A 26,360-nucleotide genomic window follows, 5' to 3' on the forward strand; every position below is an offset into this window, starting at 1 on the left:
AAATCGGATGTTTGTCATATAAGGCTGATTAGTAGGTAGGTAGATAGGGCTCGGGCCCTAAAAATAATCTTAGGCTACATAATTTGTAGTAATGCATTTAAATAAAAAAAGCAGAAGAGCAGAGAGCACTTACTTGTAGCAATCATTGTTAAACTGATTGTAACTGCCCAGAGCTGTCAAAGTCCCCTGACAAATCCCAAAAGAGAAAAGAACTTGTGCACCTGCATCCATCCAAACCTAGCCAAATGCAAAAACATAAATATCATTAAACTTTCACCACTTAAACTACAGTAAGAGTGGAACATATATCATGAAATGGAAGTATTTTACAGTAGGCTATTTGGACCGGTGGGAGGCAATTAAGCGGGCAGCTGAATATAGAATGTTCGACTTTATTACTTACTTGAGGGTCCACCAACCTTGTTGGGTCAGGATACAGGTAGAAAGCTATGCCATCAATAGCTCCTGGTAAAGTGAGTCCACGAACCAACAGAACCACCAGCATCAAATAGGGGAAAGTAGCTGTAAAGTAAACTACCTGTGACAACAATAGACACATACAGGTTTCAGCTTTTAATGTTGTTTTAAATCACAATTGATTATTGGAATTTGACAAGACGCTGCAACAGAACAGCTACATAACAGGCATGAGTCACATAAAAAAAGAACTAAATATAAATGGGGACCTTTGTGAAATATTTTTTCCTAAATATGCAGCTGACACAATATGACCTACTGTATGCCTAAAATCTCTACCTGTTATGCTTTAGATGTCTGTTCAAAGGAGGACACCAAACCAACAGAAATCCTGGATTTATACTGATATATAAACTATATCATAAGTCTGTACAGTTTGCCATTATTTAGGTTGTTCCTTTAATTTGTAACCCCTATGCAGTTGTGATTGTTCTGATTGTTCTGATTGGTCTGCTTTGTGTTTTCTGATACATGTTTGGTGCTGGTAGAGTTTGTTGCAAGGTTATGGTTATGGACGGTGACGACAACATGGAGCAAATTTGCAGTGTACATTTTTTGCTTTAATTTTTGCCCAGCGTGAATGAGAGGATTACTTAAGTTATACTGTAATGAATCCACACCACTGTGCGCCGGGCTTTGAAGCAAATTGAACATACCGACCAAACAGCGGAATTGCAACTCCCGGCCTGTCGTGTGATGCCCTCTGGCCCAAAAGAGTTTTTACAAAGACATGTCTGTAAATCAGTGGATACATGTTTCACTATCAGAATTTGATCCAGTCCGATACCATTTGGAAAGTCACACCATTAAATAATTTTATCCCCATTCAAGTAAATGCTAAACCAGAAGTAGCCGGTTAAGCCGGCGGATAGTGCGACTGCTCTATGGGCCGCACAGTCCAGAAGCAGTGCCAATTATCCTCAAATTTGCAAAAAAGTTTTTACTCTCGCTTGAGGTGGTTTTTGCCTTTTTCAAAAAAGAGTTAATGCGCAAAATGGGAGATGGAAACAGCTTTGCCGAATAAGTTGTGACGTAGCGAACATGTAACTCACATGTAACTCACATGACTTTGGTTCCGGTATCCATCGGATGGGGGAAGGATCGGGATATGGGTCCCATCCGTACACTTGTGGCACAAGGTGCGTAGTAGAGTTGCGGTGCGCTATAGCCTGTGCCACAGCCACATCAGGTAAATTGACGAATTGGTTCAACAGCTTGAATCGTATGGCCCTGCACACTGCGTATACACAGAGGTGAACGGTTGTCTCTCTGACACCAAATGTCTCTGCCACAACTCTGTATTCTGCACAGGTGGCCAACTTGTACAATGCTACCTCTCTCCATTTAGTCAAAGACTTTGAACTTAGAATTTAGCAAGCCGGTTTGCAATCTACAACCATGCGTAACATCACTACGCTTTGCGTAGTCTAGTTCTTTCGCTCTAAACCAGTTGATGGAAACGCTTCTAATTCACATTTTCTTTTACCTTTCTTTTTTGCAACATTTTAAAAGTTCGCTTAAAATTCGCTTGACAATTAGATGGAAACATGACTAGTGACTCTCGATTAGTCGAGTGGGTGTATAGGTGGGACTTTGATACCGCGGCTCCACCACCCGATTACTACTGCACAGACTTTTGCTCCACAATTAAAAGATAGCAGCGCCCATATCTGGGATATTTTGGCCTGGCTTTTTGTACAGTGAGATGAAGTGGAGATGGGACATCCATCTTTAAATACAGTCTGTGATGTTGCTGTGATAGTTGACAAGTCAGAACAGAAAATCAATGGGCCTCATGCAAAGACCATTAATACAAAACGATAGTTACGTCATTGTAACTCCAGATTCTATGAGTATAGGCGTAGCCCTCTAAGCCACGCTATGGGTTTATCCCTTCGCGCATGCGCCGTCGTGAAGATTTTCTTTCCCGCCCTTGCGTACCACTCGGGCTTCAACTACGTCCGCAAATACTGTATATAAACAGAGCGGACCCGTTGCTCTGCTCCCAACATAAGCTTTTTCTTCAGCTAATGTAACTGGAGCAGGTGGCCCGGATCTTAGAGGGCTACGCCTATACTCATAGAATCGTAGAATCATAGATATCATAGAATAGAATACAATAACGTAACTATCGTTCTATTTCGTATAGGCTTCGCCCTCTAAGCCACGCTATGGGTTAGGGCGAAGCTGATGTAGTCAATGCCACCTGCGACCCAGAGCCCACAAGTGGAACATAGAATCAACTTTTTTCCCCTCACTGTCTCTCTCTCATGCACTGACAGGAGACTATCAGATAAGCCGTTATCTAGGTAACGGAGCCTGCCATGGTAATGATTTGGCCTAGCTGGCTGTAAGGCCGAGAGTGCAGGCATGCATGATTGGTGAGGTTAATACATGATTGATATTTATGGGACGCACCCCCCCCACTCTGGGTGGCTGGGAGGACCCCAGGCAGTACACATGCAGCGGCACATCATGATTGTAGGCGTGCATGGTAGTGAGAGAGGATGTGTGATAGTGACAAAAATATATACATATGTACATAATATATATGTATACATAGGCTACACATATATGTGGGACGCCGCTCTCCTCCCGGCACCCGGCAGCAGACAGAACACACATACGACGGGGCATCATTCGCTGTTGAGTGAGGATAGGACCGAGTGGGTCAGAGAGGGCTCGGACATATCCCGCAAATAGAAACGGATGAAAGGGCATGGGGATGCCCAAGAGGCCGCTGCACAGATGTCGGCTACTGACATGCCTCTGAACAGAGCTGTTGATGCCGATAGTGCCCTTGTAGAATGTGCCCGGATGCCCTGGGGGGGCTCCGCCCCCTCCGTGTTATAGGCCTGGGTGATAGCCTCGCACAACCAGTGAGACAGACGCTGTTTTGACAGGGCCGCTCCTTGGGAGTGTTCCCTATAGTGAACAAACAGCTGCTGTGTCCGCCTTATGTCCGCCCTGCGTAAAACGTACTGTGATAACGCACGCACTGGGCACAATCGGTGGGAAACCTCCTCCACATCGTTATGAGGCGGGGAGGAAAAAACCCTTGACCGAAAGGAATTTGTTAAAATTTTTCGGTGTGAAAGAAGGGTTAGGCTGTAGGGTGGCTGCACTCCCGTCCCCTCTAATGGAGAGGCAGGACAGCGAAACTGACAGCGTGCATAAGTCGCTCACTCGCTTGGCTGACGTCAGGGCAAGGAGAAGTGCCGTTTTTAGAGACAGCAACCACGATATAGGGTCTGTTTTCCTCTCCGTGCACCAGCGCTGGAAAGCGGGCCAAAGCGCCGTGTAACATGCTGTTGTAGAGAGGCTCTCGCGCTCTGAATAGTGCGCACCACGGCAGGAGGCAACCCTAACCTCTGCAAGCGTTCCTGTTCAGCAGCCAGCCCCACAGTCGCTGGGTTATCACCGGGGGATGGGATATCACGCCGTCCAGCTGTGACAGGGCGTCCTCGCGCCACGGCAATTGCTAGGGGGGGGCCGCCAGCAGCTGGACCAGCGTCGGGAACCAGGATGCGCTCGTGCGCTCCGGTGCCACCAGGATGACCGACAGATTCTCCTCCTGGATGTGTTCCAGGACGCGAGGGATCAGAGGGGTTGGGGGGAAAGCGTATAGGAGGGTTCTGGGCCGGGGATGGTGGGAGAAAGCGTCCACGCCGAGGGGTGGATTGTCCCGTGTGTTCAAGGAAAACCACAGAGCGCACTGTGTGTTTTCTCGTGAGGCGAACAGATCCACCTCCGCTTCCCCGAACCTGCTCCACAGCTTCTGAACGATAGTGGGATTCAATTTCCACTTGTTGCGAGAGGGCCCTCCCCTCGACATTAGGTCTGCCGCCCGGTTTAGTATCCCGGGGATGTAAACAGCTTTGAGGGACAGCAGATGATTGTGTGCCCACAGCAGAAGGCTCCTGGCTATTTCCAATAGCCGGGCCGAACGTACGCCGCCCTGGCGATTTATGAACGCTGCTGCTGTAACATTGTCTGTTTGTACGACAACATGCCTCCCCGCTGCCACTGGGGCGAAGTGCTTTAAAACCTTCAGCACCGTGGACAGCTCCAGGCAGTTTATGTGTGGGAGAGGGGGAGGTGGCCATTCCCCTCCCACCACCTGTGATTCGCACATCCCTCCCCAGCCAGTGAGGGACGCATCCGTGTACACTGTCACGTATGACGTCACCTTGCCCAGGGGAACCCCAGCTGACAAGGTCCGGGGGTTCCCCCAGTATGACAGGTCTGACTGCAGAGAAGGAGGGATAGTCAGCATTCGCCACTTGTGGCGTATGGGGTCAATGCGCTGACGGAGGAACCACCTCTGGATTTTTCTCATGTGGAGAAGCCCCAGGGGTACTACCATGTAGGCCGCGGACATCATGCCCAGAAGGCGCATGACGGACAGCGCTGACACCTTTGTGCATGGCGTGGTGCGTGACAGGAGAGAGATCAGCGCGTCTTGCCTTGGCGTTGACAGCCTGGCCCTCATAACAATCAAGTTTAGCACTACGCCCAGATAAACTATAGATTGTGTGGGAACCAATGAGCTTTTCTGCCAGTTTATGGCGAAACCCAGTGTCTGCAGGTGCTGCAGAACTGCCACAGTGTGCAGCGCCGCCGTTTCCCAAGAGGGAGCCAGGATGAGCAAATCGTCCAGATAAAACAGGACACCTTTTTTCCGCAATGGCTGAAGTGCCGTCTCCATGCACTTGGAAAACGTGCGGGGGGCCAGTGAGTAACCGAACGGTAGTCGGTTGTACTGGAAATGAGCCCCTTGGAAAAAGAAGCCCAGGAATTTCCTGTGCCTGGGAATGATTTGGATGTGAAAGTATGCGTCTTTCAGATCCACAGATGTAAACCATTCTTGGTGGCGCACGCATTCCAACACATGTCTGATAGTCAGCATGTGGAATGGACACTCCATGACGCACCAGTTGAACTGGGACAGGTCGAGGATGGGGCGTAACCCGCCTGACTTTTTTGGAGTGAGAAAGTAGCGGGAGTAAAATCCCTCGTTCTCCTCCCCCGTGAGGAACGTGGGAAATTGCTCCTTTGACAGCAGGGAGGCGAACTGGAGTGTGTAGCCCCGCGATATCAGTTTTGACATCCACGAGTCCATGTGTGTCAGCCTGATCCATGACACGCTGTGCTCTGAGAGCGGGCACGCGCATGTCTGTGTGTTGTTCACAGACATAGCTAGCAAGAAGCGCAGAGCCCGTCCCGCCGCTGGGCGAGACATGAGTAGATTGTGTCGCCCAGCCCATGGTAGGGCCCTGTCGAAAGGGTGGCGGGTCATTGTCATCCTCATCCCACTGGCGTAGCCGAGGGGAGGAGGATAACTGAGCGGCGCTAATTGTAGCGGGTGGGCGTTTGCTCCCTCTGTCTGCATAGTGAGAGAGCGGTGGAGCTCCGCGAGCAGCGGTGACCTGGTGTGTGCTTGTGTGGGGAACATCTGTCATGACATCAGCGTAATGTTCAGGTGGAACAAGGGCTGCTCGGTTGAAGGGAAACTGCTCTTTAGAAAGACTGAAGTGGCCCTTAAAAGGGCCGTTGTGTTTCAGACAGACGTTCCCCGCGCCCTAACGCCGCTGTTTGTTGGGTGGCTCGGGGGGTGGGTTAGAAGGTCCATGAAGCCTGCCGTGGGGCCGGCAGTCGCTGCGGAGGGTGCCAGGCGGAGGAGCGGAGCTCGAAGCCTTGGAAAACGCAGCCAGTCATGGTGATGGCGCTTCTGTGGAGGAGCCGCCTTCCAAGAGCCAAGCATTCGAAATCGTTCCGCTCGGTGCAATGGGATGTGACTGTCTGTAGGCGGGGCCAAATAGTCCATCAGGAGCTACGGGGCCGTACAAAAGCTTGCGTCTGATGTCAGTGCGTAGTTGTGTCATGTGGAGCCAGATGTTTTGCTGGGCCACAGTCTGCCACGCCATGACTCTGGACAACGCCATCGTGGTCAGGGTGAGGATCGCGGTCATAGCTTTGCCAATCTCCGTGGCTAGCTCTGGAGGAAGAGCTCCTGGAGTAAAGGCCATGGTGGGAGCATATAGCAAAGCTATATTGTTCTGTGCTGCGAGACCCTGGGCCGCACATGGTGTGACCGGTCAGTGACCTGAGCACATACCTGATCCTGGGGCGAAGGAGGCGTAGGTTTCCGGTGGCCGAAAGAAGTGGCCTTCGGAAGCAGGATGGACGGCAGGCTCTGCTCAAGGGGGGGGGACCGAAGGGAAGCCCACTTCTGTGTCGCCTTGAACCCAAGTAAACGGGGCGTAGCGAAAGACGGGAGTCTTCAGTTTCCTGGGCTGGGAGAGCGCCTCTTCCACAAACGGCCGAAGCTCCGTGAAGCATGGCCAGAGTGGAGCCCGTGAGGAGGGCGGCTCCTGAGCGTAAACATCCCCGCTCAAGAGGCCACGAGCGAGGGCTGGAAGCTCAGCCGGGAGCGCTATACCTCTCTGGTCTGCCGCCTTTTTGATGATCTCCGGCAGATCCAAAAAGAAAATCTTAGCGGTGGAGGGTGGAGCCGCCTGAGGCAGAGGGGTTGACCGCCGGAGCGGTGCCCTTGGCCATTCCGGAGATTGGGGGGGAGAACCGCAATGGGAGGGCATCGATCCCCGTTTCGAGGCCCAGTTCTCCCAGGGGGGAGAAGGGACAGCCGGTGACGGAGGCGTTATCCGAGGGAATTGAGCCATCGGACTCGTGCTCGTCGACAAAGCCTTCCTCCGGCAGATCCAGGGTGTTGACAGATTGCTGTCTGTCTGCCCAGCTGCCATCCCCTTCCCCGCTAGCCTGACACTCCAGAAAAGCTTCCGCCTGCCGATTAAGCTCTTTAGATGGCAGGCGGATGCAGAACTGGCAGGAGGCTTCGGGGGTGAGAGCCTGACACACCAGAGAAGCTTCCGCCCGCCGGTTAAGCTCTTTAGATGGCAGGTGGATGCAGAACTGGCAGGAGGCGTAAGTGGCGCCAAGGCAGGTCTCACAGCGGGGATGAGGTCCGGCAGCAGGATGCCGCCAGTCCAGCAGGTGGGGCAGAGGCGAATACCGCTGGAGGTCGAGCTTGTCTTCATACTGCTAGCTTGAAGAAAAAGTGGGAGCAGAGCGATGGGTCCACTCTGTTTATATACAGTATTTGCGGACGTAGTTGAAGCCTGAGCGGTTCGCAAGGGCGGGAAAGAAAATCTTCACGACTGCGCATGCGCGAAGGGATAAACCCATAGCGTGGCTTGGAGGGCGAAGCCTATACGAAATAGAACGATTTGTTATGGCGCGTACGAATGTTTTAAGAAAATATGTGACATTCACCATTTTTTTTATTTTTCATACTTAGAAAATTCATGAACTAACTTAACCTCCTAAAATTAAAATTACCACCTTGCAGTTGTATACAACTAGTCAAGTTATTTTACATCTCTTTATATACAGTCTGTGTTATACATCCATGGTCTAGCTGCAGAGCTCCAGGTTCGGACCCATCTCAATTGGAATTTCTTTTTGCCAAAAATTCCGCCATCCTACACTGGTTACAGAAAATGAGCCATACAAAGTTATCCCTCATCTGGCGATAGCAATCTGCTATCCTACACTGTGACAAGTGTGACAAGAGTGTGTGGATGAAGGATTAAGTCTAAATATTACTCATTTAGTGGCTATTTAGTTAGTTAGCTAGCTAGCCTGCTCATTCCCACCATTCCACCCTGCTTTAATGCTACTATGGTTAGAAAAAAATTAGCCAAACAGCAGGCTATGGCAGCGCTAACGGCATTAATACTTTAATAGTTTGCTGATCCCATGCAGTCTGGGCAGTCCAATATCTGGGGGTTTGCGCCTGGCTTTTTCTATGTCAGACCTTTCTTTCAAAATATTTGCAAATAAAAAAAATAAAAAAAACGTAACTGACATAAAGTGAATAAACGTTACAAAATGTAACGTCAATAAAACTTAAATAGGCCTACATTAATTTGTCGAGGAACATTATCTGCCTAAATCACGTCAGATATTTATAATAATAAAAACACGACTCCCGTGATCCCTTGCTAATTCACAACATCATCAATTCCAGCAATTAGTTTTAATTCAATTTTAATATGTTATTGTTTGAGAGACCCCTTGCAGTTATATTCCACTATGGGTCCTGGGGATGGAGATGGGTCCCAGTGCCAGAAGTGGGCCCGATCCTGAAAGCCTAAGCCACAACCTAATGATATAACAGCACTCCCTCTTGTGTGATATTTCCTACATAAAAGGAACACACAAACGCCAATGTAATCTTCTAAAAAAAGACTTGTACCTTTCCTGTGGATCTCACTCCTTTCCAAACACAGAAGTAGCACAGGATCCATGCCAGTAAGAGACACAAGACCAACTCCCACCTCAGGCTACCAATCTCCTCAATTCTTTGAGATATACCCAGCACTCGTCTCCTGAAAAGAAACACATAATATTGTCAAAACAGGGGCAGTAAAACAGTTTTGGAGACAAAAACAAGACTACTAATAATGTTCATAAAATAATAAAGAAGGTTATTATGATAGTGAAGAATGATCAAATGTGACTGATCACACAGTGTTATTACTACATTGCACCAGATTCATGTTGAAAATTAGCAAATACCTTTGGCCTTGCAGAAGTAGAATTTCATTTCCAGGTGGAAATTAGTAATATTAAAGATACTTGAAAACAATAATGCAACTTAAGATAAGATAAACTTTATTGTCCTGAAGGAAATTTGTCTTGGCCAAAGAGAAGCGCTGGCAACAGCTGCATAAACACACATACACCATACATTAACAGACAGTAAGTACATAGCAATATATAACAAGACAACAATGTGCTCTAGAATGAGAAAAGAATAAATAAGATCAATCAATACGGGATATTCCCAAACAAGGGAATCAAAACTAATTAATTTACATTAGTGATGCCCTGTACACATATCAGCCCTGTACAACCACATCAAAAAATGTGTTTAATGTTGTATTATATTTGTATCTGGCTTGTGTATGAATTCATGTTCAGCTGTGACATGGAAGGAAGATTGATGAGTGTTTTTTGTCTTTGTGTAACTGGCCAGTAAAGTGTAGCGTCTTGGTCTGTTTCTCAAACAGTACTTGACTAAAGTCAACCTTTAAGTCAACCATTTATCATGGCCAAATGGTTTGGGGAAAGGAGCTCCTCCTGTATAAACTCAAAAAGCTGTCCTTGTGGTGTATTTACTGTCAAATGGCAGTTGTTTTTTATCGTCTAACCCTACATTCACAGTGTACTGAATGTTCTGCGTGTTATCTATTGAGAAAGGCTGACCATGATTTAGCAAAAGCAATGTGAGACACACCCTGTTTTTATGTCTTTGCTGCCAAATGAATTTGTATGTAACTGACAAATTCTGTGTAGATTAAAAGTTCTGGCTGTAGCAGGTGCTTCATATAATATAGTGAAGTTTCGAAATTTGGAACTTTGTACAAGAAGAAGTAGACTTTTTTTAAAGGAAAAGCCAAACATTTATTGCCTGCTAACCATGAATGTCTGTACAAAATTTCTTCGACTTACAGTTTTAATATGTGTGTTGCCATTTTGACTGATGGCAGCACTAGAGGGATTGTTTTAAATGTGCAAACAGGTAGCCTACTGAGAAATAATGAGCAATTATGGGCTAAGCAACATGCAGCTCACCAGTGACTAGCGTCTGTATCTGTGACCCACTGGTTCTACAGGCTGCTATTAGACCCTCTTTACAGAAAGAGGAACAACAAAGACAAACACACAAACACGACAGGGTGCCAATGCACCTTTAGTGTTTAGCCTCCTAAAAATGTGACATCTGCTGTAAAGGAAGGCAGGTGTGAATTACTCTTACTCCCAGAATTCTGTTGCAGGCGTTGTTGCGTTAGCTGTCCAATTGGATGACGCATTTGTTTTATCAAATTCAACACAAGACTCTGAGAAAAAAAACAGAAGGAGATGTTTTAATCTGTCATAGTGTAGATAAATATTTAAAAAAACAAACATAACAACAGATACAGTTTAAACTCAACAAATAAAAAATAATCCTCAACCCTTTTTTAGTAATTTGAGATGTAAAGGACCCTCCGCTGTGGCAAGAAGAAATTTCTTAAAACCCACATGTGCAGTTATCACGAAGATTCTGACATTTACTAATGTTTTCTTATTTGAGATTTCTTACATTACATTAATATTTCTTAATAACTATTTTCATTATTAAACAAAGCATTATGGTCTTTTAAGATATGTAAACACTACGCTAACACATCAATTATGTTAATTGGGAACCATGCTATCCAATAATAAGTGATTGATCACGTTATTTATAGCTCCAAAGTTGGCCTATTTCTGTACCCGAGGCCTACTCGCACAATGGCATATTTACTGCTGCTCCAAGATTATGCTGATTTTGCCCTGAGGAGGGAACGCATCTTCCAGGACCATGTAGGTTTATTTGCAGAGATGAAACGCTACTAAATATGACAGCTCGTTTGGCATTCACTTCCTGCACAAGTTCCTCCACTTCAGAACTATTGAAGGTTTTTATTTTTTACATTTGGAGTCCAGTGCTCTACCCTCTTTAGGCTCGTTTGGGCATTCTTGACTTAATTCTCTCAACCTTTTTTTCAATTTCTGTGTGCACACGGCCCTGGAGGCTCATGCCCTTTGATGTGGATTGGCAGGGCGTTTACCTATGCTAATTAGGATCAACTGGCATGCGCTTTAGATTTACGAAGACAATGGGATTCATCATTATAAGAACACAGGTGTGAACAATTCTGCGGTTTAAGGACATGTCATGAATCGAACGTAGACTTTTCTCGGTCAAATTTCTTGTGTGTGTACACATACGTGGCCAATAAAGGTGATTCTGGTTCTGATCTATGAGCTACAAGGCTGCTGTGAAAACAATCACTTGGTCAATCAGTCAATAAATCAATCAATCAATTAATCAATCAATGAATCAAGAATGCATGCAATTTTTTTTATAAATTCTGGAATTTCTATTTACATTCAAATCCAAGTTTGTGGGTGTTTCTCTATAGCTGCTGTTATGAAGATAGCAGTAAAAGAAATGTGATGAGGAACGCACGTAGTTCATATCTGTATCTGCATGACTACCTGTGTTCCAGGAGTTCCTGCAGCTGGCCCATGGGAGCTCAGCGCTGAAGGACGAGAAGAGATAGAAGAAGGCCCATGCCTGGATGACGATGTACGACACGGCAGCATATGCAATCACGACCTGGGTAGCGTAACCAATCCCTGAGGAGACAGACAAGGTGTGGTCAAATAATACATCATATACTGTAGCATATATAACATCTGTATTCCTAAAAAAATATATTGTTATTGTAGTTCTGTCTGGGTATGTTGGTTGGTAATGTGACCAATCAATTCACAATATTGTTGTCCTGCTCAGAGAGTGGCATAGATCGTAAGCTGATTGGAGGTGATGAATTTCTTCCCACTCTGCAGGCCGGCAGAACTGCCACGATCAGAGTGAATTGACCAGTGACCTGTCTGTCTGTGATCTTGTCAATGCGAGGCAAAGAGACTTCCAGAAACAGAAACAGAGTGAAAGCTGCATCACAGAGGCAAATGCCACCGATCTGTCTTCAGTCATCCAGATCGATTTGTTTTCTGTTTTCTGCATGTTAAATGATAAGTCTGGTGATATTTTATATATTTTTCTTGTTGTCAACAAATTCCATTAAAAGATCAAACCAGCAATGAATTAAAACAACAAGTGGTGCTTGATCTTATTCCTATGTGCCATAATCTTCATTGTTGTCCAAAAACTATTAAAAACACATCAATGTTGCTCTGGGCGACATTTCATTTATTTTGATAAACATGGGTGAGCCCCAAATGTGTACTGATATGCATCTAAAAATAGCCCCCAAGAAATGCATTTTTTTTTTTTTTTACACGTTTGCTAAATATGGAAGTGCTGAGCTGTTTTAGGAAATTATTGAGCCTTTTTGGAAAATTTTATTATATATTAGTGACCTGCTTTTAATGTTTTTTGCGCCACGGACAAAAAAGTAGTGTAATCTGGTATTAAAACATTGTGGTATTACAATATAAGCTGTATAACTTTTAAAGTGTATAAAAAGTTAGCTTCTACATTGTAAATAGTGGAGATGTCTCTCTGTTCTCTTATGTGAGTGCGCTGCCATTTTCTTGTATTATTAAATTAATAACTGCTTTTATGTATCTTTAAAGTTAAGATATATCCATCTGTAATTTACATCAGATGTTATGTACTGTACATGTGCATTCAGCATTTGCATGTACACATGGGGGGAAAGAAAAGTTTAGCCCTGTGACACTTTTTATTTTTTATACATAATACACAAATGCAATTTGTAAGAACAAAGGGATATCTCTACACACTGGGTGCTACTGGTGCACTAGTGATGCAAATCTGTGTAACACACTGACCTTCAAACAAGGGGCAGAAGTGCCTCCAGCAGGTGATACATCCTTGAGATGTGAACTGTCCCATGGCAGTCTCCAGAAGAAACATTGGGATACCACAAGAGAGCAGAAACAAGACGTATGGAACCAGAAATGCACCTGAGAGAAACATGACAAACATATCAAAATATTGTTTCCTCTGTAAATATAATAAAGAACCACATCACATAATTCCTGTTTGTTTTTAAGCACTGAGCATTTGAAATCTAGTGAAAAGGGCTGTAAACACAATCAGAAAGATAGTTTTTGCATGCAAACATCACAGTGTTTTTTCTACATTTGTTGACATTATACTTGTATTACTTTTATTAAGCTTACCTCCCCCATTTTTGTAGCATAAATAGGGGAACCTCCAGAGGTTTCCAAGTCCAACCAGGCTTCCAGCTACAGCCAGCAGAAATTCCACCTTGTTCGCCCACTGGCCTCGATCCAACAGCTTCTTCACCAGACACTGATCCTGACTGGGCATCTCAAGACTGTTTCTTTGAATTAACTCTCTTGACATGTTAAGGAACAGTAGCAGATTAGTTACAAATATAATGAAGTCAGAATTGAAATGTCCTTTTGCCTCCTCCACATTTATAGGACAAGAACTGTGAGACAAAACTACTCAGCTGATTGTTTGGCAATGCTCATAGGCTTTGCTTATTTGTTGAATTTAAGCTTGCAGGATTATCAGGACTGGAAAGTTTTCACCAGCAAGTGTTTATCAGAAAACTGCACTTATTGGAGCACATTTAAGAATTAAAGTTTTGCATTTAGCAGCCCAGTGTAAAACAAAAACACAGTGAGGTACTTACCCCTCCATCACAAAGCCCCCTCCCTCATGAGAGCTTACAGCAACAGCAAACTGATCAGTATTCCTCTCAGCTGGGTTCACCGCAGGATCTCTATAACATGTCACAAGGAGACCTAGAGTGAGAAACATGGTTTTCTTTGGCTCCTCTATGACGTATTTTTTGTCGATTATTGTTTGGCTCTGACAAAGTTCCAAGGTATACCACTTTCATGCTGTTTTTTTCCACTGAGGCAGGGGCAGTTTGAGTGAGATTAGCACAGTTGCTTGCAACTAAACCAAATCAACTGATCTGTCTGTTCTGTCAGAGGCTGCACACAGCCTGCAGTTATTTGCCAATTGGGAATTTGTAGCTTTGGGGCATAATTAATTCAAATACTAACGGACGACGATTAGGGCCACATGGGAAAAATGTATTTGAGTTCTGAGTTTAAAGTCAGAATTCTGACTATAATACGTTAGGCCGGCATATACGGGTATTTCGCTAAACGTCAAGGCCACGCCCCCTTTTGGGGGACAGAAAACAGACGATCCCATTAAAGTCAATGCAATTTGATGTGTGTTAGGATCATAATTTAGACAAATGCGTATGGATTTATTTCTTGTTAAACAAATGTTTGTTTTATACACATGTCTAATGTTTATTTTGTGACCTTGAACCTGAACCTGAGTGTTCACGATACCTTAATAAATTAAGTTTGATTGCTGTCATGTCCCCTCAGTCTTCCCCCGTATCAGTGGATCAATGACCCAACACGGTGGCCGCATGCTGCTTATGTGGAAATGCATATCTGATTAAATCAATATTGTTAGGCTGAGTGTCGTCTGTAATCAATCAACCTGTTATTAATGACCAACTGTTCGATGTATAGGCTGACATTTAGTTGGAGATGACAGTCTGATCCTGCTATAACTGTTAGCAGCCTCCTCGCTAACGTTAGCTATCCATCAGTAGAAACTGTCACCAGCATCATTTACCACACTGACTGACAATATTCACGTATCTTATGAGCTTCATATATCAGTGTGAAAGTCTTGATTAACCCACTATGCAACAGCTTTTTTAAAAACAGTTTGTTTAAAGTTAAAGTTGGGAGCAATGTTAAACTTCCACTGTTGTTTTCGCTGTTGTCGTCTATGGGGAACACGTGATTGTTATCCCCAAGAAAGGGGCGTGGTGATGAGACCTTCCCATGGATAATATCTCAGAATTCTATCTTTAATCTCAGAATTCAGACTTTTTTGAAAATAAAAAATAAAAAATAATTCTGACTTTAAAGCTTTAGTGCGTAACTTTTTTATAATAATGAACATCCATTACATTCAAGCCATTGCCAAATGAGTTGATACAAAGCTAATTAAAGATGCAGTAGGTAAGACTTATAAAACTAACTTTCTGTCATATTTGCTGAAATCCAGCTCCTCTGGCACCACCTACAGCCTGTAGTGCGATTTGCACCGCTCCCTGTTCAGATCCTCCAATCAGGGCCAGGTGGGGTGTCTAACTGTGTGTCAATCACTGCTCATGCACACGCATTCATTCTCCCTTGTGGGGGGAGGGGCTTAGGAGACCGTTTGGGCTTTAGCAGAAAGGGGGGGAGGGACTGACAAGTTGTCGTTGTTCAAATTCAAAGTCCTGCATCTTCACAATCCTACCTACAGCACCTTTAAAGGTCCAGTGTGTAACGTGTTTAGTTGTTCATTCTCAAAATGTGTGTTGCCAGTTCACAAACTTGTCCTTTTCATGAATATTTACCACCACCATCAATTCCAAGTATTCCTATTGGCTTGAAATTTTACATTTGTGTTTGCATGAACTGGGTTAGACGCTCCATATTCATGCGCCATAGAGAATTATAAGAGGTACTTTCTGTCACTCAAATATGCGGATTGATTGATGACCGGCAGGTCAAGAGGTCACGAGCTGTCAAAAATGTGATTTACGTCTGCCAGATGTTTCTGACGCGATTCTTCCGGAACTTTCCAGAAAAAGGGAGTGCCTGAGACCGGACATTACCACGGAGGAGACCGGAAATGCATAATAATGTCCAGAGACCGGAAATTGCGTTTTTAAATGAACCAATGGGCGAGATACAGGAAGATGCATTTCAAATGAACCAGTGAGCAAGAAATAGGTATCTTTCCACTTTTTGAAGCAGATAAACACCTCGTGTAACTGTGAGACCAGAGAGTGTGTGTAAGACAGGGCGGTAAAAAAAGGAATGTGGTAAAAGTGTAAGGGCTCCTCTTACAACAGGCCCAAGGAAGTAGCTTTAATAAGCGTGAATGGTCTAAGCCCAAAAGTCAATGCATCTCTGCACACACACACACTCACACACACACACCATGTTGTCAGTACATGTTGTCATGTTGCCGCTTGAGCATGTGAACCACTGATGTTTGCACTCACATGCACATGAATTTGTGTGTAAAAATCATTTTAATGTAACTAGCTGAAACAGATTTGTATTGATTGACATTGATAATTCACAATGACAAACATTGACATTGACTTAAAAGATTGGTTGTGTTTAATGTGTGAAAGATGTCAATTTAATAAAAGATAACGTAGCAGCAAGTAGTTAAGCTAATTATATTAAATATACAAACGTTCAAAAATATGTGCTTGTGACATTTTTGTATTAATACAGCTGTTAAAATTATATTTTACACACTTATAATAGTTGTAAAAAATGTAAGATAAGATTCAACTTTGCACCCTGAACCAAATTTGTTTCTTTGTAAAACGCCAACGTTAAAAGGAAGTAGTACTACTTTGAAGTTATATGACTTCACCAAATGCATTTATGTTTTAGCGACATTGCATCGTAATTTCCCAATTCAGAATTAACACGTCACCAAAATGTAAGTCTCACAGACAAGACATGGTATGTTCAACGTGAATTTGAATTCACAAATACAAAAATGATTTTGTATCATAACCCCATTCGCTTAAAAGATTGTTTTGGTTTAATGTGGCGAAAGATGCCGAAAAAGATAACATAGCAAGAAATAGTTTAGCTAATTATATTAAATACATACAAACATTAAACACTTTTAAACCTTATGTGATCAGTGTTAAAAAAGAAAAGAATAAAAAAGTAAGACGAGATTCAACTTTGCACCCTGTCCCAAATTTGTTTCTTTGTAAAACGCCAACGTTAAAAGTAAGTAGTACTACTTTGCATTTACTCTGGTCTCATGTTATCTGCATTTCAACCTGAGCTCAAAGCTTTGTACTATGGATTTTACTTATTGTTATATACAAACATTAAAGATTTTTAAACCTTATGTCATCTGTGATCTATGTGATATTAATATAGTTTTTAAAATTATATTGTAAATAGTTCTAAGTTGAAGTATGTAAAAAGTAAGTAATACTACCCTGGTCTCATGTTATCTGCATTTCAACCTGAGCTCAATTATTTATAATAATAATTAATAATACAAAATACACACACACACACACACACACACACACACACACACACACACACACACACACACACACGTTTTATTTTGAGTTTTTTTGTTTCCTAGTCCCATTTTTTGTCTTAAATACTTAGATACAAGAAAAGAATTAACAGTTAATTATGCAACATTAGTTGGTTGCAATGATGTATAATACAAATTACTGCAATGATTATCTCTCTCCTATATTGAGTAGTCAGGCCAGTCTATACCTAAGCACCTATATGCTATGTACAACTTGACATTAATCCATATGACCTTTTAGAAATAGTATCATATCATATATGCTGCATGAAAACGAACTGTGAGCCATAGCAAGGGGCCTCTAACCAGTTGCCATAGCTAAGGTCAGAGGTCAACATCTGCTCACACACACACACACACACACACACACACACACACACAGACACCAGTGGTATGTCGGGAGCTGTACATTTATGTCCACATACGTTTTCGCTTAGTAGTTATCTTTAGATTGGATATGTCATTAGATTAAATGCCCCATAGGAAAATAATTTCCAGACACAACTAGAACAAATCAAGCTAAAAAGCATTGAGTGTTAAATGCCACATGTCCCACTGTAGCATTTCATCTCACTATATACACAGTATGGTTTTCTTTGTTAGTCCTGTGTAAACCTTGTTAAGCTGTAAATGTAGCAATTCTCTCACTTTCATAAAGAAAATTGTAGGGTATATCTGTCCAATTACAAATTCAAAGAAAAATATATGAATGGATTTTAGCACCAGTGCAGACAAACACTATAAACAATCTTCATCTAAACAACACACACTGGCACTCAGAACACACTGAAAGTAAAAACACTAGCATCAAACACCAATACAGAAACCAGAAACTTTTAATTATACAGTTTGGATAATTTGAGTGATTTCACACAAATCAATATTTTCTTTAAAGAAAAAATTATTTCACCTTAATTCATTTTATTTTATAACATACTAGTTTTTAGTTTCAATAGATACATTTTTTTGTATGTAGTAATGTACGTACATACTGGAAAAACGTTACAAACTAAAGGTACGTAATAGAAACAAAGAATTGTGGGGCTAATCCTCCAGCATCAGGCCACAAGTTTTCATCAACATTACATTGGATGTCCTCTCTTGCCATGCACCTGCATCATCTATAAATACAAATGATTGTGGTGTTTCCGTTGCTTCCACCTTTTAGGTTTTACTGTAGTAAAGGTAGTGTTTTTCACACTTTTTATAGCATTTTTTTTATATTAAGTGGATGTAACCTCAGACATCTTACCAGGACACCCTTGAGACTCCGCAACATGTTATTAAATGTGATAAAAAAGGGTTCCTGTTGAAAAACTCAACATTCCAGAAAAAGTTTAGGGTAGTGTACGACAAAAGGAGGCTATTTCCTGACGGTACAACTCTACCTTTGGGCTACTAGGTCCACATGATGGAACAGATTGATTTTGATCCGAGGTTAAAGGTGCCATTTTTATGTTTGATAGTTGGCCCCAGTGGATGTGGCAAGACGTATTTTCTGAAATCTGTACTGTAAAAATGTGAGCGTGTGATGGCTATTGTACCTCAGAACATTGTATGGATTTATACAAGTTACCAACCCATGTATGATGAAATGAAGAAAATGAAGAAAAAAATTAAGTTCATCGAAGGCCTGCCTGATTCTTACAAGATCCAAGTAAGATACAAGTATGTTTCCTCCTGAGCAATCACATCTAGTCATACTAGACAATGTCATATTTCAGGCCTCTGACCACCCTGAGGTGGTGAAAATCTTCACACAAAACAGACACCATCAAAACATGAGCGTCGTTTTGCTGACGCAGAATGTGTTTCACAAAGGTAGATACAGCCGTACAGTAAGTTTAAAGAGCAATTATCTGGTGCTATTTAAAAACCCCAGAGATCAGCTTCAGATTAGAGTACTCGCTCATCAGATTTTTCCCTCACAAAAACAGTTTTTCCTGGAAAGTTTTGAAGATGCTACAAAAGAGCAACATGGCTATAAAATCCTGGACCTAACGCCTTCATGCCCAGAACGTTACAGAGTGCGTATAGGACACCTGCCCCACCAGCAGACGATGATTTACATAGCAAAAACAAAGTAGGACATCATTATGTCAGAGCGTATAAAACGGAATGCTCTGTTACTAAAAGCACCGTACCATGCTACACCTTCAAAACGTAAAGACATTTTCAAATACTGCTCACCCGAAACAACTGAAACGCCAAAAGAAGATTACCAGGCTGCTGGCCGATAAATAAAACCCAGTTTAAAACGTAAACATCAGGCTCTGCAAAAACAGACGGGGGGCTTCATACTCCCATTACTCTCGGCAGCCATTTCTATTTTGGGAAACCTGTTAGGAGGTCGGCAGCCATTCCTATTTTGAGAAACCTGTTAGGAGGTCTGCTTCCAAAAACATAAGAGCAGAAGAAAAAATATAATATAATATAAAAATATAATAAAAATGGCTCTGAGGGCTGCCAAGAAAATGTATTTGATTTCACCCCAGCAGCTGAGCAAAATGACAAGACCGGAGCCGTCCATCAGACAGACGGCTGAAGATGATTTGAATGAGAGAATGAGCTCCGTGCTAAATGACCAGGGATTGAATTCATATGAAAAAGCTAAAAGATACGAAGCTCTGCTGCAACGATATTAGCCCCACAATTCTTTGTTTCTATTACGTACCTTTAGTTTGTAACGTTTTTCCAGTATGTACGTAGGCCTACATTACTACATACAAAAAAATGTATCTATTGACGCAAACAGATGATTTTCGTTCCTTCTTGTTTACCTAAAAACTAGTATGTTATAAAATAAAATGAATTAAGGTGAAATCATTTTTTCTTTAAAGAAAATATTGATTTGTGTGAAATCACTCAAATTATCCAAACTGTAAAGATTAAAAGTTTCTGGTTTCTGTATTGGTGTTTGATGCTAGTGTTTTTACTTTCAGTGTGTTCTGAGTGCCAGTGTGTGTTGTTTAGATGAAGATTGTTTATAGTGTTTGTCTGCACTGGTGCTAAAATCCATTCATATATTTTTCTTTGAATTTGTAATTGGACAGATATACCCTACAATTTTCTTTATGAAAGTGAGAGAAGAATTGCTACATTTACAGCTTAACAAGGTTTACACAGGACTAACAAAGAAAACCATACTGTGTATATAGTGAGATGAAATGCTACAGTGGGACATGTGGCATTTAACACTCAATGCTTTTTAGCTTGATTTGTTCTAGTTGTGTCTGGCAATTATTTTCCTACGGGGCATTTAATCTAATGACATATCCAATCTAAAGATAACTACTAAGCGAGAACGTATGTGGACATAAATGTACAGCTCTCAACATACCACTGGTGTCTGTGTGTGTGTGTGTGTGTGTGTGTGTGTGTGTGTGTGTGTGTGTGTGTGTGTGTGTGTGTGTGTGCTGTGTGTGTGTGTGTGTGTGTGTGTGTGTGTGTGTGTGTGTGTGTGTGTGTGTGTGTGTGTGTGTGTGTGTTGTGTGTGTGTGTGTGTTGTGTGTGTGTGTGTGTGTGTGTGTGTGTGTGTGTGTGTGTTGTGTGTGTGTGAGTGTCGGTGTCAGTGTCTGTGTATGTGTGTGTGTGTGTGTGTGTGTGTGTGTGTGTGTGTGTGTGTGTCGGTGTGTGTGTGTGTGTGTGTGTGTGTGTGTGTGTGTGTGTGTGTGTGTGTGTGTGTGTGTGTGTGTGTGTGTGTGTGTGTGTGTGTGTGTGTGTGTGTGTGTGTGTGTGTCTGTGCAGTGTGTGTGTGTGTGTGTGTGTGTGTGTGTGTGTGTGTGTGTGTGTGTGTGTGTAAGCGCTGCAGAGCAGAGGTTGACCTTTAACCTTAGCCAACAACTGCAAGCTAGAGGCCCTTGCTCTTTCAAAGGGAGAAACTAGTCTACTCCAAGAGAGATCTTCCAACATTGATAGATGTTGTAGCTAGAACAAAGACAATTAAAATAATCTAACAAACAAAACAAAATTAACAGAATCGATAATAACAATAATAGAAATACAAAGTCGAACAATATCACATTTGGATATACCAATTCATAAATAAAATAGCAGTTCGCTTGGAGGGACAAGCTTCCTATATCTTTTTCTTTTTTAACTATCTTTTATAGTTTTCTTAAATCCTCTCTTTTCTAGTAAATAAAAAGAACCTAGTTTGAGTCAGAGTTTTGATGTAATCATAGTTGCCGTTTCAACGCCCTTCAGGATCTTTTCAGTGATACTGTTACAGGATAAAAAGTTGTGGTCTTAAATTCTTAGTTGCTGCTCTTAAGTGATATATAATTTGTCGGTCATTCTCTGAACAGGCCATCACATATTAAAACCAAGTTGTCTGTTGCATTCATTCCTATATGTATATATTTTGTATAATTAATTATTATTATAAATAATTGAGCTCAGGTTGAAATGCAGATAACATGAGACCAGAGTAAATGCAAAGTAGTACTACTAACTTTTAACGTTAGCGTTTTACAAAGAAACAAATTTGGGACGGGTGCAAAGTTGAATCTCGTCTTACTTTTTTTTTCTTTTCTTTTTTAACACTGATCACATAAGTTTTAAAAAATGTAATGTTCGTATATATTTAATATAATTAGCTAAACTATTTTCCTGCTATGTTATCTTTTTTGGCATCTTTCACCACATTAAACCCAAACAACCTTTTAGCGAATGTGTTTATGCTAGTTACATTAAAATGATACAAAATGATACAAAATTTTTGTATTCATGAATTCAAATTCATGTTGAACCTACCATATCTTGTCTGTGAGACTTAATTTTGGTGACATGTTAATTCTGAATTGGGAAATTACGACGCAATGTCGCTAAAACATAAATACATCTGGTGAAGTCATATAACTTCAAGGTAGTACTACTTACTTTTGGCGTTTTACAAAGAAACAAATTTGGTTCAGGGTGCCAAGTTGAATCTTATCTTACATTTTTTACAACTATTATAAGTGTACACCAAGGAGAATAAAATATAATTTTAACAGCTGTATTAATACAAAAATGTCACAAGCACATATTTTTTAACGTTTATATATTTAATATAATTAGCTTAACTACTTGCTGCTACGTTATCTTTTGTTAAATTGACATCTTTCACACATTAAACACAACCAATCTTGTAAGTCAATTGTCATTGTGAATTGTCAATGTCAATCAATACAAATCTGTTTCAGCTAGTTACATTAAAATGATACAAAATAAGTTTTGTATTCATCAATTCAAATTCATGTGCATGTGTGTGCAAACATTAGTGGTTCACATGCTCAAGCGGCAACATGACAACATGTACTGACAACATGAACTGTGTCTGTTTGTTTGCGTGTGTGTGTGTGACTGTGTGTGAGACTGTGTGTGAGTGTGTGTGCAGAGATGCATTGACTTTTGGGCTTAGACCATTCACACTTATTAAAGCTACTTCCTTGGGCCTGTTGTAAGAGGAGCCCTTACACTTTTACCACATTCCTTTTTTTACCGCCCTGTCTTACACACACTCTCTGGTCTCACAGTTACACGAGGTGTTTATCTGCTTCAAAAAGTGGAAAGATACCTATTTCTTGCTCACTGGTTCATTTGAAATGCATCTTCCTGTATCTCGCCCATTGGTTCATTTAAAAACGCAATTTCCGGTCTCGGGACATTAATATGCATCTTCCGGTCTCCTCCCTGGTAATATCCGGTCTTAGGCACGCCCTTTTTCTGGAAAGTTCCGGAAGAATCGCGTCAGAAACATCTGGCAGACATAAATCACATTTTTGACAGCTCGTGACCTCTTGACCTGCCGGTCATCAATCAATCCGCATATTTGAGTGACAGAAAGTACCTCTTATAACTCTCTCGCCATCTTGAAATATGTTAGCCGGTAAGGGACATACAGGACATACTGCTCCGCCTTTCGTGTTTTCGCTGTCACATGATAAACTCACAGGTGCTGTTAATGCTGCTAATGGGTATCATCGCTTCCCGGCTAATTTTGCTTGCCGGCCCCGGCAAGTTTGAAGAAGGAAACATGGAGGACCACACGTATTCAAAATCCAAATTTCAGGAACAGGAGTCTTCTTTTTCTCCCAAAAAAAGAAAAAGGATATTTGAAAAGAGCAAGAGACCGGCGGCATCAGAAAAAAGCGCGAAGTCTACCGTAGCTGTAATACGTACTTTGAACTGCGTGGTGCGAGAGAGTTGATTGCGATATATGATCTCAACGCTAGATGGGAGAAATTCCTACACATTGGACCTTTAAGACTATCAGCTCAACACAACTCTCTCTGTGTCCTCCTTGGCCACTAGCAACTGCGTGGAGGAGGGGGGAGGGGCGGTGCACGATCACTGAAGGCTTGTATCATTTGGAGGCGCCGACAGTTTTGTTGTTATTACTTAGAATTCATCATGGGGGAGACAGAAACTACGCACTATAGCTTTAAACTCAGAATTCTGACTTTCTTCTCAGAATTCTGACTTTTTTTAAAGTCAAAAATTCAGCTCAGAACTTTTTTTCATGTGGCCCTAATCCTCTTCCGTACATGTTCATACTGTATTGCATCTCATTCTACTTCGTTAAAGAATGCTTAAACTTACTTGATTCCACGGTGGTAAATGTAAGTGTCCCAGTAGCAGGAGAAGTACAGTAGTTAATGACTATAAAAACTAGAAGAAGGATGTCAGTGAAATATAAAAAACTAAAAATAAGTTTTTCTGAACAGTGGGATTAAGGTAAAATAGAAAAGTATAGTTAAGAGATCATAAAGATGAAAATACAAAGTAATAATGAATGAAAAGAGTTGAAGATGTACATGTTAGAGCTGTGCTTACATGTAACTAAGCAATAATAAAGTTTATCTTATCTCAGCGTTATAAATATCATCAGGTAATTATCTTCACTTGAGTTTCTGCGCGGGAAGTCACTGGACGACGACACAATCTTCTGAACATAGTCATACTGAGAAATACAGAGTGAGTTGTGTGGAGCGGACATTCTTAAATAGCTTTGGAGCAACTCATTTGGCAATGGCTTGAATGTAACGGATGTTCATTAATATAAAAACGTTACGCACTAAAGCTTTAAATCTCTTTATCTTTACATGTGCTGCCCTGCCTCAACTGTCACACGTTTGTACACATAAAAACTACTGTTTGTTACACAGTGAAGCGGCTGAACTGTTTGTAGTGAAAACTTGACTGGGGAAACTGGAGATTTCCGATGATCATATTTCAGGCACGTGTGGTGGTGAGACAGAAATCCATCACTCAAATGTCAAGCTGTAGCGGGAGTTTCATGTCGTCACGTGCAGGCATAGTCTTTCTACCTGTGTTCTGTTAGAACAAAATGAATTATTCAGCGCTTTAGTTAAGATAGAACCCTGCAGACTTAACATTAGTGACGCATAGTAGAGTAGAAACAATAGAAACAATAAAAGCTCTGCTTTATTTGTGAGGCTCCTCTCTTGATACAATAAATCAATGACCATAAAACAAGACAGATACAAACACAAGACAAGACAGCTACTATTTAAGGCATATATTTACAGTTTGCTGTAAATCTCTAGAGCTAACAAGGACCATGCTCTCTGTACATCAAATTATTAAAATTGTTAACACACTGGTAGATACTAATTACATGCTCAAAGGAAGTTAAAATTTAGCTGCAAAAAATTGAGTAAAATCTCGATTTAATTTCTGGTTTGAGCAAAAATGGGAAACATGATTATGTCCACTTAGATAAGTCATATATTCTGTTGAGCTACAGACAGCTGTACATATTCTGAACAAAAAGGCAATCTACTTTGAATGGTTCACACAGTTATTTCTGTCCTCAGGGTACAGACATCCCTCACACAGTGCAGTTATTCTCAGCTGCTGGACTGGATGATGAATGATTATTCACACGGCTTGAGTATTGTACTACACACATTTAAACAGGCCCGTTTCACGTCTGTCTTCAATGTTTCTTCAGAAAATAATAAATAGACCAGAGCAAACAAAGCATTTCGCCTCCAAAAGTGATTAGGTTTGATCAGCCCAAAAAGGTTCGGTGTTCACATTAGCTGTGTTGACCTGACTCGTTTCTTTCTTTCTTAAAAAAAGATTATATATATATATATATATATATATATATATATATATATATATATATATATATATATATATATATATTTATTTTAAAGTCTTGTACTGTTTTGATTGTTGAGCAGCCTGTTCTGGTATATTTTATAAAAATATTCTAGGAATACTTTAAAAAATATCTTGTAAATGCAATGTTAAAAATTGTACATGTTATGAACTGAAGAGGCACATGATCCTGGAGGGAAACGGTTTTGTTTTACTCAAATACATTTATTGATTCTTTGAGACATTAAAGGTTAGACTTAAAGAAAAACAAAATAGACACTGTTTAGTGCTCAATAAGATATTTTCATAGTTTCATTTTAATATTAGAATTACATTTACTTTTACATTTTTGGACAAATCCACACTATAATTGATCAAATTCAGGCTCACTTTGTTTTGGGACAGGATGGGATGAAGAGGTCAGATAACATACATCTCTGTGTGGAATGATTCAAGAATGAAAATGACCCAAATGTTCCTTTTTGACAGTCCAACAAATAAAGCAAATTAGCTCTTTATATTCACCTCTAATGGCAGCATGATAAGACCATCACTGCATACTCATTTATAAGCCATGGAGGGAAACACAGAAACATACAACAAATATTTGAAGAAACCTTGTCAAACTAAGATAAAAACAAACACATTTTCCCCTTTCAGCAAAAATATTTAGCATGGTCAAACCTTCAGCTGTGCATTTGTATCGCAAGTAGTCTACAACAGCAGCAAGTCACTCGAGTCTCACTCGATGAGTCAGGGAAAGTACCTGCAAGTTTCCGTCCCGGATTTTGTCATGCTGGAGCATATTTGGCACTCATTCAATTCGTAAATTGATTATAACAATCACAAAGTTAGGCCAAAGCAACCTGTATACAAATACACAAAAATGTACAGCTCAGACTCGTACATCTCTGGTAGTGATCACACCCTCGTACCAGACAAAAACAAACCAGATAAAAAAAACAACACATAATAATAATAATAATAATAATAATAATAATAATAA

The 26,360-nt window shown here is 41.3% G+C and overlaps 1 protein-coding gene across 5 annotated transcripts in view; it reads right to left on the reverse strand.

Annotated features, from left to right (window-relative positions):
- Positions 1–26,360, reverse strand: part of LOC144516921 (sodium- and chloride-dependent GABA transporter 2-like) — a 55,135-nt gene that overhangs the window by 14,545 nt on the left and 14,230 nt on the right. For 2 of the 5 annotated variants that reach the window (XM_078248626.1, XM_078248622.1), the window contains exons 1-8: positions 13,749–13,921; positions 13,267–13,445; positions 12,913–13,047; positions 11,590–11,730; positions 10,322–10,403; positions 8,756–8,888; positions 404–538; positions 134–237 (exon numbers count right to left, since the gene is read on the reverse strand). In XM_078248626.1, the coding sequence (XP_078104752.1) occupies positions 134–237; positions 404–538; positions 8,756–8,888; positions 10,322–10,403; positions 11,590–11,730; positions 12,913–13,047; positions 13,267–13,445; positions 13,749–13,876 (1,037 nt within the window). In that variant the 5' untranslated portion in view covers positions 13,877–13,921. Of the gene's footprint in view, positions 1–133; positions 238–403; positions 539–8,755; positions 8,889–10,321; positions 10,404–11,589; positions 11,731–12,912; positions 13,048–13,266; positions 13,446–13,748; positions 13,922–13,949; positions 14,097–26,360 lie in introns of those variants that run through there. The other 3 variants (XM_078248624.1, XM_078248623.1, XM_078248625.1) reach the window with 2 other exon arrangements.

Source organism: Sander vitreus, chromosome 4 (genome assembly GCF_031162955.1).
Source record: "Sander vitreus isolate 19-12246 chromosome 4, sanVit1, whole genome shotgun sequence".
NCBI classification, from domain to species: domain Eukaryota; kingdom Metazoa; phylum Chordata; class Actinopteri; order Perciformes; family Percidae; genus Sander; species Sander vitreus.